A 12,853-nucleotide genomic window follows, 5' to 3' on the forward strand; every position below is an offset into this window, starting at 1 on the left:
AAAATACCTTGATTGTAATTATTGTGTGTGCTTCAGACTTGAGTCTTGGTCCAGCACACCATTTTAATCCATCACAGTTTTATAAACTGTGTGTACTCTACTGTGAACGCGAAGCCCGCCTTCAACCTAAAGGTAAGTTTGAAAACCACTATGTTTTACTAGACATTGTCCTATTAGGGATGGTATACTCCTTGCTTCCTTCAGCCTTTGAAGTGACTTAACCAGCCAGTGATAGAGTGACCTGTAGTTTAACAGATATTGAACCTTAGTGCAACTCAGCATTTTCAGATTAACAAATCATTGTCAGGAGCAAAAAACCCGCAATGTGACAAAAAAAATCCTAGAACTAGCTGAGGATTATATCTCAGACCATTTGATTTCCCTTTCCTATCTTCAGATTCAAAGATACCAAGCATACATACAATACATATCACCACAGCATGTGATATGCTCATAGTGCAGCTTGGAAATTATTTCACATGCAGTTCTTGTGCTGATATCATCATCATCATCATCATCATCATCATCATCATCATCATCATGTGTGGGGTCTTTCACATGCTTATCACTGATCAGAGAAGTAAACTTTGTGGTGGTTTGATACACACTGTGTCAGTCCAACAGTTGTATATTCAGAGTTGCTTATTGATGTGGCAGTGTTTGGAATCGTCCAATTCTGCCAAGATACCAGCAATAATTTAAGATCAACTTGTGGGCTGAAAATGTAGGGGACTGTCTGGTGGCTTTATATGTTCTCCAAAACAGATTGCTCTTTCAGACTTGTTACAACAGGTGTCTCTGCGAATAGTAGGAAGCACGTGTTTTCAGTAACAGTGTTCAAGATAAAATGGATGAGACCCATCACATAAGGTAGATAAATACGTTGACAGAAGAATAAAATCAGTTCCATGGCCTGCATGTATTCTTGACGTCGTTGCTTTGGATCATCATTTACTAAACCAACTGAAACGGTAGATTTATGCAGCAAACACTGCCAATACAGTGTCACTTCACTAAAATGTCACGAAATTCGGTGAAACCATTTCATACTATCAGAGGCATTTTGAAGGGTACAACAATCCACGAGGGGTAAAAAAAAAAAAAAAAAATGCAAGTATATAGTTATTTAAGAGTTATTTTCTTCTTCTGCTGCATGGAATATGGCCCGAAATTCAGAAATATATATCTCTTACACAGTGAACATTAGGAACAACTACAATGAAACAAAGAATAAATATTGCAGCTATGAAAGAACTTACGATCTGTATCATATTCTTTGAGTAGCTTTCACCAATGAGCATGATTATGTCTTAAATGGAAAGAAAGAATGAGTAAAACCAAATGCTTTACCTGCTGATGACCATTCAATATCAGGATGCTATTTGGAAATTGAGGAATGGAATGAATTCAATGAGAGACACAAATACACAATGAGAGACACACAATGATATTGGATTACTGCATAAATACAGAAGGAAAGGACCAGTACAGAAAGGCACTCTAAAGGTGATAGCTATTTAGACTTTTTGGAACACTCTATTGGAAATGGACAATGTTAATCATGAACACTTTGAAAAAATGTTGTCAAACTCATTTCCCTGAATGTGGGAGACACTACTCACAAAAGCTTATTTTCATTACGGTATATAGCCATTCTCACAGAAGAAGAATGTTACGTGTACATGATTGCTACTGGGTGTGTGTAATGTTGCGGCAACTTTTCAGTTTAAAATTACAACACAAAATGCATGCATAGTTTTTCCACCACCTTTCAGAGTTTTAAAATAGACTGAGTCATTAGCATTATGAATAGACAATGACGATACTAACTTATCATACAGACAGTTGGCATTGGTCCAGAGCGAGTGGTGACAAGATGGACCCACAATATCACTTTAGTTTGAAGATAAGCTGCGAGTCCTTTCAATATGACTACACCATGACAATATTTTAGAACTGATGAACAGACACAAGGCAACAGTTGAAATTTGGTCGGAGGTTACAGGTAGTGTATCACCACAACAGTCGGGAACAGATAACTGAAATCTGGGTTGAGATCTTGATTTGCCATGTGCTATTTTCAGCTGACACTACACCACAAACAGGGGGCTGCATATTGTAGTTCCAGAGTCAACTGGGACATTGAATGGCATTCTGTGGTGTTCGGAGAGGATTCTTGCTTCTGTTTGTGGCAGTCAGATCAACTCCACCACATCCACAGACAGCTTGCTCACAGAACACAAGTAGCAGAAATGATTAAGACCCATATATCTCCAACATCTGGGATTATGGTGTGTGGGAATTATTGGATTGATCTGGTTACTGTTGAACACATGCCGAATCTTTTGCCACCATGTGGCAAGAACAGTAAACCCTGTTGTTGTACCCTTCATGAGCAGGGTTCCAAAAGGCATATTCCGGTACAACAATGCAAGACCTCACTATATAGTTCACACCACAAGCTGCTTGAGGAATTTATGGATCCTTGACTGGCCTGCCTAATCCCCTGACTTGTTACCCACAGAGCACGTCTGGCAAGCAATGGCTAAACATACACTTCCATGCCAGCCAGCAGCCAGCAATGTTCACGAACCTTAACTGACACAGCATGTGCTCCAGGCCTGACACGCAATTCCCCAAAATGATATTCAGAGGCTACTTACTTCCACCACAATGGGTATAAGAAAGTACTTGTGTCTGTGGGGATCATACAGCACACTGATGTTGAAAATGTAAATCAGTTCTGAATAAAATGAAAGTTTAATCAATTACTACCTGCCAACTGGCTGACAAATAAGGACTGATCCTCCTTATCATCACCATATAATGGCGAGTCTAGTTTTAAACATGCCAAGCTAAAAGAAAACAACTGATGAGTTTACCAATTTGTGGTCGCTGAAATAGTTATACTTTCAATCTCACAAAAATTCATATTACACAATCTATATAAATAAAAATGCATGTCTGTTTCCTACAAAATCATAGTAAATCTCCAAAACTCCTTCACAGATTGCTCTGAAATTCTGGAATGATGTTCCATTAGTTAGTTGCATGTTCCATGGATCATTTTGTACAATAAATTGTAATGATGTGGAACATATCATTTTACATTCACATCATAAATTAATTTGTACATATGGTTACATTCTGAACATTTCAATTTGTACAAAAAGAAAATAGATGTGAGTTAGTAATCCCTATCCATCACCTTTTGCACATTACAGAGATAGAAATTATTCTACAGAATAGAAGTAGTGTCAAGCAAAAAAATGGTTCAAATGGCCCTGAGCACTATGTGACTCAACTTCCGAGGTCATCAGTCCCCTAGAGCTTAGAACTACTTAAACCTAACTAACCTAAGGACATCACACACATCCATGCCCGAGGCAGGATTCAAACCTGGGACTGTAGCAGTCTCGCGGTTCCAGACTGTAGCGCCTAGAACCGCTCAGCCACTCCAGCCGGCTGTTGTGCAGAAACCTTTCTTTGCAAATTTTACTTTGCTGTCTGTCAGGCATTTTATATCACTGGGTAAATGATCAAAAATTTTTGTTGTTCCACTGTCCACACCCCTTTTTGTGCTAAAGACAACCTTGATGTGGAATAACGAATGTCATTTTTTCTTCTGGTACTGTAATTATGTAGCCCTACATCATTGTTCCTTTTGAACTGTAGTGGATTATTTACAACAAATATTCAAATATGCACATTATTATACTCCAATGAATATACATATTACTACAGAATCTGTATTTGCAATTACAATAAATAAGACTCACTGTCGAGGAGGGGGTGATGGAAGTGGGAGGACACGAGCATAGAAAGCAGAAAGGAGTAGATGGTAAGAGGGGAAGTGGTGATGGACGGAGAGAGGGGAGGCAGAGGGGCTAGGAAGAGATGGATAGAGGGAGAGGGGAGGAGGAGTTTGACAGAGATGGGGGAAGACACATATCCAGTTCTCATATGTATTAGAAACATGCGATTTCTCTTTTCTTTCTTTTCCATTTAACCAGACTGAGTAATAGCAACACATGGCAGGGAACAGTTAGTGGCAAACAAATTTCAATGACAAACTAGTCTCAGGACACTGACATTAATGGCGACACAATAAATGCCCTCGAAACATGAAATAAACAATAAAGTGAATTTTATACATCTTAAAAATATAACTTTCTTTACATTCAATAATGCCTGTCCCTGCACTGGCCTTTGTACAAAAAGATACCTTCTGTATATTTTCATTTTGTGCAGACTGAGGATTATCTACTGGTGTAATAAAGAAGAAAACAATAAACTGTTTGGCAAAAAGAAAACTGTAACTGGAAACATAGGTACCGTTCTTTTGCCCCTCCCACGTTAACACTTTTTGTGTGCTTATCACTGCTTGGTGCTGAAAAAAAAAAAAGAGTAAAGCAAATTTATTTTACTTGTTTCTTGAAGGACATCATTTTCCTGCATAGGCTGCTATTTTACTTTGAAGTAAACACTTTGTTCTACAACTTGACAATTAACTAATTATCAAGCTTCATCACAGTAAAAATTGTTATGTATATCACACAATATATTCCACACATCCACATACGGGAAGCAACAAGTGATTGTGTCCCTAATAAGAGTTTTCAAACAACCACAGTACACACAGGCACAACTATACCAGATGTGAGACCCATATGTAAAAGGAAAAAGGCACAAGCCTTATGTGGGTTTCGTGATGTTGCCAGCATATACCACATTATATGTTAAGTGGTATTTAGCCCATTTGATTTGAAGATGCTGAACAAAGTTTCACCTTTCTTCAACACAAATATACCACCTTGACCATTGCACTACCTAATTCATTTCAGCAAAGGGAACAGAATAGGCAGTGAACTTGTTGAAGTCCGTTCCCCAGTGATAACATCAAGCAATTTTGGGGAAACAGCAGAAATCTAACAGGTGTACTGAATAACCAGAAAGAGCTTGAACACTACTCCTGAACACAAGTCTTCTGTCTTAAACATAATGACACTTTATTGCAAATCCTGGCTTGTTTACACAAAAGTGACAAGGAGAGGTCTCTTAAAATTTTTTGTACCTCTGTAATGTGGCTAACATGTTCATTTTGCCATTTCAGTGAGTCAATATTTGAATCTTATCAATGCTGACTAATAGTTCCCAAAAAATTTCTCATATTCCATACATTATGCAATACACAATGATGACTTTAATGAGGATTTGAAAGATATGGATAACAAATTATAGACAATGGAAAATGTTTTATTTGCATGCAGTGAAACGATGCTAACACAACACCAAATACATAACTTATGACTGACAAAGATACAAGCAAAAATATTTAGATCCACAATGAAGTACACTTAGAACACATCTGTGACACAACATACTGTCAAAATTAAAACAATTTTAGGCAGATACTACACATTTAGAAATAACAGTAATATCCCTACCACCAGAGCACGCATGGCTTCCTTTTCATCAGGTGACTGAATTTTCGCTGCAAGTAGGCGTGTTGCTTCGTGTGCACAAAATGTTTCTCTTTCCAGAAACTTGCATGCTTCATATATGGCCTGTGTGTCGTGTACAAGTTTACTGGGGTTTGTTGCTTTATCTGAAAAATAATTCATTTTGCATATTAAAATATCTTTCTGAGGAGGCAAATATCTGTGTTGTACAATAAACTGTCTAGATTTAGGGACATGCGGGTAATGTACAACAGAACTGAAAATTTAATTGTCTTGAACACCATTTTTATTAATACAGTACTAAGTACTTTCTCACTCTAGCAACAGCTTCCATTCTGCTTTTCTAGAGACAAACCATTACTCTTTTGAGGTACAATTTTATATCACTTTGTCATTACTGAGAAGAGGAAGAAAAATTCTTTATATTTATCCAGCCTCCTACAAAGAACGATAGTAACTCAATAATCTCCAGGTTTCATGACTTTGCCAATAAAGTTGCCGACATTCACTGTCACATTTTTTGAACTAACATAGAACAGTCAAACGAAATCAAACAATGGAAAATCTAGGATGTAACGCAACAATATCATGAAAAGGATACTTGTTACTTGCCATATAGTGGAGATGCTGGGTCGGAGATACGCAGAACAAAAGGACTGTCACAATGACAATTCAGACACACTTGCACCCCCCCCTCCCTAACCCCCCCCCCCTCCTCTCTCTCTCTCTCTCACTCTCTCTCTCTCTCTCTGTGTGGTCGTGCGAGTATGAAATTGTATTGCATGAGAGAGAGAGGGAGAGAGAGGGAGAGGGAGGGAGGGAGGGAGAGAGAGAGAGAGAGAGAGAGAGAGAGAGAGAGAGAGAGAGAATGCCTTGTTGGCTGTAAGCTAATCTTTTGACAGTCCTTTTGTTGTGCCTATCTGCACGTGGCATCTCTGCTATATGGTGAGTAGTATCTACTCTTTTCATAATATTGATGGAATAGTCATTGTTGTTTGTGAGCTGATAACTTTCCACACCGAGTTTCATCGATAAAATCACCTCAGTGGGTAAGTCCCATAACAACAAGTGGAAACCTTAACTTTAGATGACTACTGTTCAGCCCAAGTGTTAGGAACAAGACTGACTACCAGGAGGCAGGAAGCTAATGAAACATAGCAGAAGGCATTAAGCAATTTGAAATGGGCACTGAATGTAGAGAAAGATGCTGGAATACATTACAGTGTGTTTCAGTTGATACAGGAATAGAGGAACGGAAAAGCATGTTACCACACTGTCAGTTGCATTCAGCCATTGCGTAGTACTGTAGTTCAGTAAGTGAAGGCTATTCACAAGCAGAACTTCAATGCTACAGTTAGCGAGTCTGCAAATGATTGTATTAACATGACAACACGACCAAAAATTTGACAAGTCTCTAGTCTCCAAGCAGAGTACCGAAAAAAAAAAAAAAGTCACCTCATAAGCAACTGAGATAGCTGCTGTTAACAAAAGAAACGCATGACCCAGCAGATGACATCAAAATAAAACAGCCACTCCTTTTTGACACAGTCACCGCTGAGAACGAGACTGTGTTTCTGCGTAAGGGACAAGTTACTTTGGGTAAACTCCACATCTGCATTCATTTGTTAAGATGAAATAGTTATTTATATTTTCATATGAAATATATCTCAGTTATGGTGACAGACAGCTTTACCATGAAGTTATGGGTATACTCTTGGTTAGAAGTAAACAGGTTTATCTGCCGTGAGCAAATAACATATTTTCACTGAGCAATGCTTCTTCACGTGGTTAACTTCTACTTATTTGATTCTGAGATCAAAAGAAAATTGTGTTTTAATTGTATCTCTGGCTGCGAAGATTCAAATTCTGTTTGAGTATCATCTCTAAAAATGGTTCAAATGGCTCTGAGCACTATGGGACTTAACTTCTAAGGTCATCAGTCCCCTATAACTTAGAACTACTTAAACCTAACTAACCTAAAGACATCACACACATCCATGCCCGAGGCAGGATTCGAACCTGCGACCGTAGCAGTCGCGCGGTTCCAGAGAGCATCATCGCTATCCTACAGCTGATTTTATACGGCTAGTAATTTTATTCACAGATTTTATATGAGAGTTCAATTCAATAGCCACAGCCAATAACTCACTCTGTGCTTGAAAAGTTCTCTTTCCTTGTGCTTCTGATATCTGACACATAATAGGAGCCCAATAATGTGAAAAGGGGTAAGGTGGAATACTATTTCATGATACAAAATAAAATACCTTCTGAAAGATTATTTCAATGATTAAAACTAGCTGATGCCGTAATTCAAAATAAATATGCAATTACAATATCAATGTCTTCACAGCATTGCGGATGCAAACAATGAAGTAACCACTTTTGTTTGGGACTTGTGGGATGAGGAAGTGCACCGACCACAGATGAAATCTGCCCAGATTTGGGTTGGGTTGTTTGGGGAAGGAGACCAGACAGCGAGGTCATCATTCTCATTGGATTAGGGAAGGATGTTGGCCGTGCCCTTTCAAAGGAACCATCCCGTCATATGCATGGAGCGATTTAGGGAAATCACGGAAAACCTAAATCAGGATGGCCGGACGCAGGATTGAACAGTCGTCCTCCCGAATGCGAGTCCACTGCGCCACCTCGCTCGGTGAAATCTGCCCAGAGGATTAATGATGAGGGTCAGTGCGTTGATCAGCCTGGATCTGGTTTCCCACATCCCACTAAGTGACCACTGAGCTGGTACCCAAGTCCTGCATCAGTTGCACAATTCAAAACATTTAAGAAACTTTTCCTTATTTTCACGTGACTAACACTACACACAGATAGTCAAAATACACAGATTTCATCCTGAGGGTTACAGGTTGGCAACAGGAAGGACATTTGGCCATCCCTTATATTGCCAGATCTATTAATTACCGTACTGACCCTGTGCTGTCGCAGAGAGGGAAGAAAAAAAAAAAAAAAATTTGCCGTTGAACATAAACTTGCTATTGGCTTAATTTCACCCAAACAGGAAAATTATTCTCTGTGAGGGATTTTCACAAAAGATACAGTAGAACTCATCCAAACCACTTTCACTGATTTTCATATGCAACACTTAGGTTTGTTGTGCTAAAGTGTCAGAGACCCTGACTTCGGCATATTAACATGGTACCATTCTTTCAGATCTGACAATCATCTACTTGGTTTCCAGAATGAGATTTTCACTCTGCAGCATAGTGTGCACTGATATGAAACTTCCTGGCAGATTAAAACTGTGTGCCGGACCGAGACTCAAACTCGGGGCCTTTGTCTTTCGCAGGCAAGTGCTGTACCAAGCATGTGCCCGCAAAAGGCAAAGGTCACGAGTTTGAGTCTCGGTCCGGCACAGTTTTAATCTGCCAGGAAGTTTCATCTACTTGCTGTTTTCTGCACTTGTTTAGAGACTATATATTTCAAAGTTCTTTTCTTTTTTTCTCTCTTTGAAACAAAAATGTTCTACGTGACAGGCACCTTACCTGAGTAAAATAATGCAAACTTAAATGAGGTTACCCACATTTAGTGAAACATAAATACACATTCAGACATGGAATTTCTCACACACACTGTACAGAACAAACATGACAATTTTACATACACTACTTGTAAAATGCTTTGATGTAGTCCTACTGAACTGTAAACAAAGAGACCAAGTACTCTGTATGGGGCAATAAATTTTAGGATTCAATGAACTCTTACAAGATTAGAGAACAATAGTTAGACAATTAATTATAAAAGAAATGTTTACACAAGAACAATGCACAGAGTACTGCTATGTCTTTCATCTGATTTTCCCAAAACAAAAACATTCAAAAAATTCACACAGACACGATACAAAGAAAAGCTATATGATATAACTCCAAGTTTTTTTAAGATGCATCTGACCAATTAATGGAGATTTACTTCAAATACTACGTAAAAGATTTTGAAAATAGTGGAATAGTAAAAAGATCACACAAACACAAAAAATCAATTCCTATTACCAGACAATGAATACAATAAGAAGCATAAGTTTTCAAAGCCTGCATAAACAGTGGAGTTATCAGGGATCCATCATTGGGTCACTTATGTGGAGGATACACCGATTAAGGAAGCATTCAGCTTAATCAAAGAAGGCAATGTGTTAAAAAATAAACCTGGAGGAAAATTTAAACCATCATCTCCTGAAAATGGAGACATATCTTAACATCTATGAAAAGATAGGCTACTTTGTGCAAAATACATCTCGTTGAAAATAAGCAAACTGAGAAGCGCAATTATCTTCCTGTGATGTAATGTAGGCTATTACATTCACATAATTCATACAACTTACTTGTATTTGATCATTTTCTTCATATCATCATCATTCGAAAAATGCAAAAAAACTGTCCATATAAATGAATGGAGCACTGTCATCCTACTTGCATCACATTCAAAGTACTTTTATTTATGGACTTGTAATTTAAGTTTCATTATCATATAATAAAATCAATGTCATGGTCAGCATGTTGCCATATTTTACATTAACAAAGTGCATTTCTCCATTTTATTATAGTATCTTAATGAAATTCCAATGGGGCTTATTTGGTCCTACCTTGTCAATGATATAGCATTGGCAGTAAATGTACTTATAATTCATGGAACATGTAGCTCTAAACAACTAACAACATTGAAGAATTCTTTGATTTACATAATGAGGATAATACGATTTGAGTTGTTTATATTGTGACCTACTGTGCTAACACATTATTTATTATGCCTTTTATTTTCTAAAGGCCTGCCAATTACGAAAGCCATTCCACTGAAAAAGGATCCACGACTAACAAATTCTTGATACCCTGCTCAGAAGGGAATCCAGCATACTAGAAGGCAATAATAATTCTGAACTTTGGTCAATTATATGTAGTGATTTTTATAAATACTTAGCTTAGGCTCTGTCTCAACCAAATTAAGATTAAAATAACTATTTTCTAATACCGTATCCTCTGAAATAACACAAAACTTGTCGAAAGGGTAGTTTACTCTCAATATAAGTTATACACACAACTGCATACCAGTCTAAGTGAAGCAACACACTGCCAATAGTTTAATTTATGTTTTAAATACGGTGTTGTACACAATTCTTGTAATCATGAAATTAACTCAACTAGTTACTTTTCATGAAACTTTGTTTTATCCTTTGCGATTCATATACTAACTTCGCTTAGCCACGAGCAATATACGTAGATCTAGAATGTGTATCATTTGTTCTGGACGCACTGCACAAAACTGGGGATCTGGCGTAAGACTATTCCTGTCCACACGCGTTCTCTAGCAAATTATTTCAATCCCAATGTAACAGTTTGTCAAGCAAAAATGTTACGATGATGCAGACAAAAACAATTTTCGCCTACAAAAAAGCGAATATTCAACACAATCCTTCTGCACGCAGTGGTTAACCAGGCTAACCAGACACACAGTTACCTTTTACGAGAGCACAATTAGATCTGACGCCAGACACCTGCACATCACAGTTACAGGAACAATGCTGACATTCTGTGTGTACGCATTTCATCAAAATATTGACAACAGTCGAAAGCTTCGGATTTTTAATACAAGTCATTACAAAATGTTTTCTTAGAAATATGAAAACACATCAGTCGACAAGTCTCAAGTATTGGATTTTGTTACGAAGCTGTTGCTCACTTCGTTTGTTTTAGTTTTCGTAAGCATTGCAACCTCCCTACCAGTCAACTGCTGATAAAAACTATTGTGGTCACTTTTTATTTTTACATCACTGAAGCACAAGAAAACTGTTTACCAAGGACATTGTTTACTCTATTTAGCGCTATAGTGTCGTCCTATTTCCAAAATTCACTTTAATTCTATGGAACGTAATGAAAATCAGAAACACACACTGCTCTTTTGTTGGAAATGCCATCGCAGTAACCAAATTCTAGTCGTGCCAAAAAAACTGAATTTCGCTATCTTCCGAAAGGTTCGAGGTTCCATGAAATTTTGGTTCTCGTAGTCATTGATAGTTTATTTTTATTCATAGTCAGAAGCAGCGCCTAATCACAAACTTCTCATTCGTATATCGTCTGCTAACGATGTACCACGCATTGTAACTCTATGCTATTGACAACAGCTGAATACTCAAGAAGCTAAACTAATTCATGTCGAGCGGTTCTCAGGTCTTGTCAAACAGAAGGTAACAACATAGAAAGCGACGTTTTAAAATCTTCGTTGCTGACTGACGCATTTCATTGGGCGAACAATATTGACAATGGTATCTTCTTTGAGCACTCTACTTTTGGATTAATATCATCCAGTTACATAGCATTAACAACTTACGTATAATATTTTCTAGCGTAGCTGAGTAGTCCTCCATCGCCTCAAACACTGCATCCACTGCACAGTAGTCTTACCAACTGTACAGCCATTTGTCAAAACAAAATACTCAGACCTAAATGCCCCTGATACAAATTGTGGTATGTTGCTTTCAGTTTCGCAGAAGTTTCATTTAATTGTTTTCGTTGTTCAAGTAAAAGCAAATTTTAATTGTAATAGACATTATACTGCGGACGTTTCTATGCAAAATTCAATTGCATCAGCTGATTCATCAAGAGTACACCGCAGCGTTCAATCAAACATTTTCGTATTGGTACTCGATTTTTCTATCACTTCCAATGACCTTTCCTACACGGTTTTTCACCTATAAAAAGCCATAATGGAGTAAAATAGTTTCAGAAAGTTCTCATGTAGGCCTTATATCCAGCGCTTAAGAGAGTAGCTTAAAACAATAGTCAAGAAACATTTAGGTCTACCTGAAGAATAAATACAAGGATCACAATGTCAAATGTAAATTTTATATACTGGTACTAGTTTTATGAAGAAAATTTATGATGAAATGAAAAGCTGCGACTCAAATAATATCTCTGCTATGCATCTGCTCTAAAGTTTCGGTACAAAATTTGGCTACCGTAGTTGTAGATGCGTCTTCCTTTATCGTATCAGCTCTCAGCTATCGATTAATCACGTACGCACTTTAAAACATCATTACTAATTTTGAGAAGAATAACAATGATGACAGAAAGTTAATGGTTTTCAACGAAGACTATTAAATTGCGATTTTAATTTAACTACCACATGTTTATGGTTCTCGCAGACTACTCAGTATCGCTAGCAAAAATACTGCTCTCATCAATAGCAAACATTAGAAGAGTGATTTGAGCACTATAGGATAGTAATCAAATTCCTGTTGAAACATTTGAAGTTTGTGTTAATGAACTCCAAATGTGTATGTTAAGAACAAAGCTTGAGGATATGTGGAGAATTAGCATCAATACTGGACATAACAGATTTGCATACCTTTATAATAGTGTTAAGCTACAATGTATTTGTGAATG

The 12,853-nt window shown here is 37.5% G+C and overlaps 1 protein-coding gene across 4 annotated transcripts in view; it reads right to left on the bottom strand.

Moving 5' to 3' along the window:
* LOC126462962 (ADP-ribosylation factor-binding protein GGA2) overlaps positions 1-12,066 on the bottom strand; it is a 131,893-nt gene extending 119,827 nt beyond the window's left edge. Inside the window, exons 1-2 of one of the 4 annotated variants that reach the window (XM_050096115.1) lie at positions 11,799-12,066; positions 5,448-5,608 (exon numbers count right to left, since the gene is read on the bottom strand). In XM_050096115.1, coding sequence (XP_049952072.1) covers positions 5,448-5,608; positions 11,799-11,835 — 198 coding nt within the window. In that variant the 5' untranslated portion in view covers positions 11,836-12,066. The other 3 variants (XM_050096117.1, XM_050096118.1, XM_050096114.1) reach the window with 3 other exon arrangements.
* Between the last annotated feature and the right edge of the window lie 787 nt (positions 12,067-12,853).

The sequence above is a fragment of the Schistocerca serialis genome, chromosome 1 (genome assembly GCF_023864345.2).
Source record: "Schistocerca serialis cubense isolate TAMUIC-IGC-003099 chromosome 1, iqSchSeri2.2, whole genome shotgun sequence".
Classification (NCBI taxonomy): Eukaryota; Metazoa; Arthropoda; class Insecta; order Orthoptera; family Acrididae; genus Schistocerca; species Schistocerca serialis.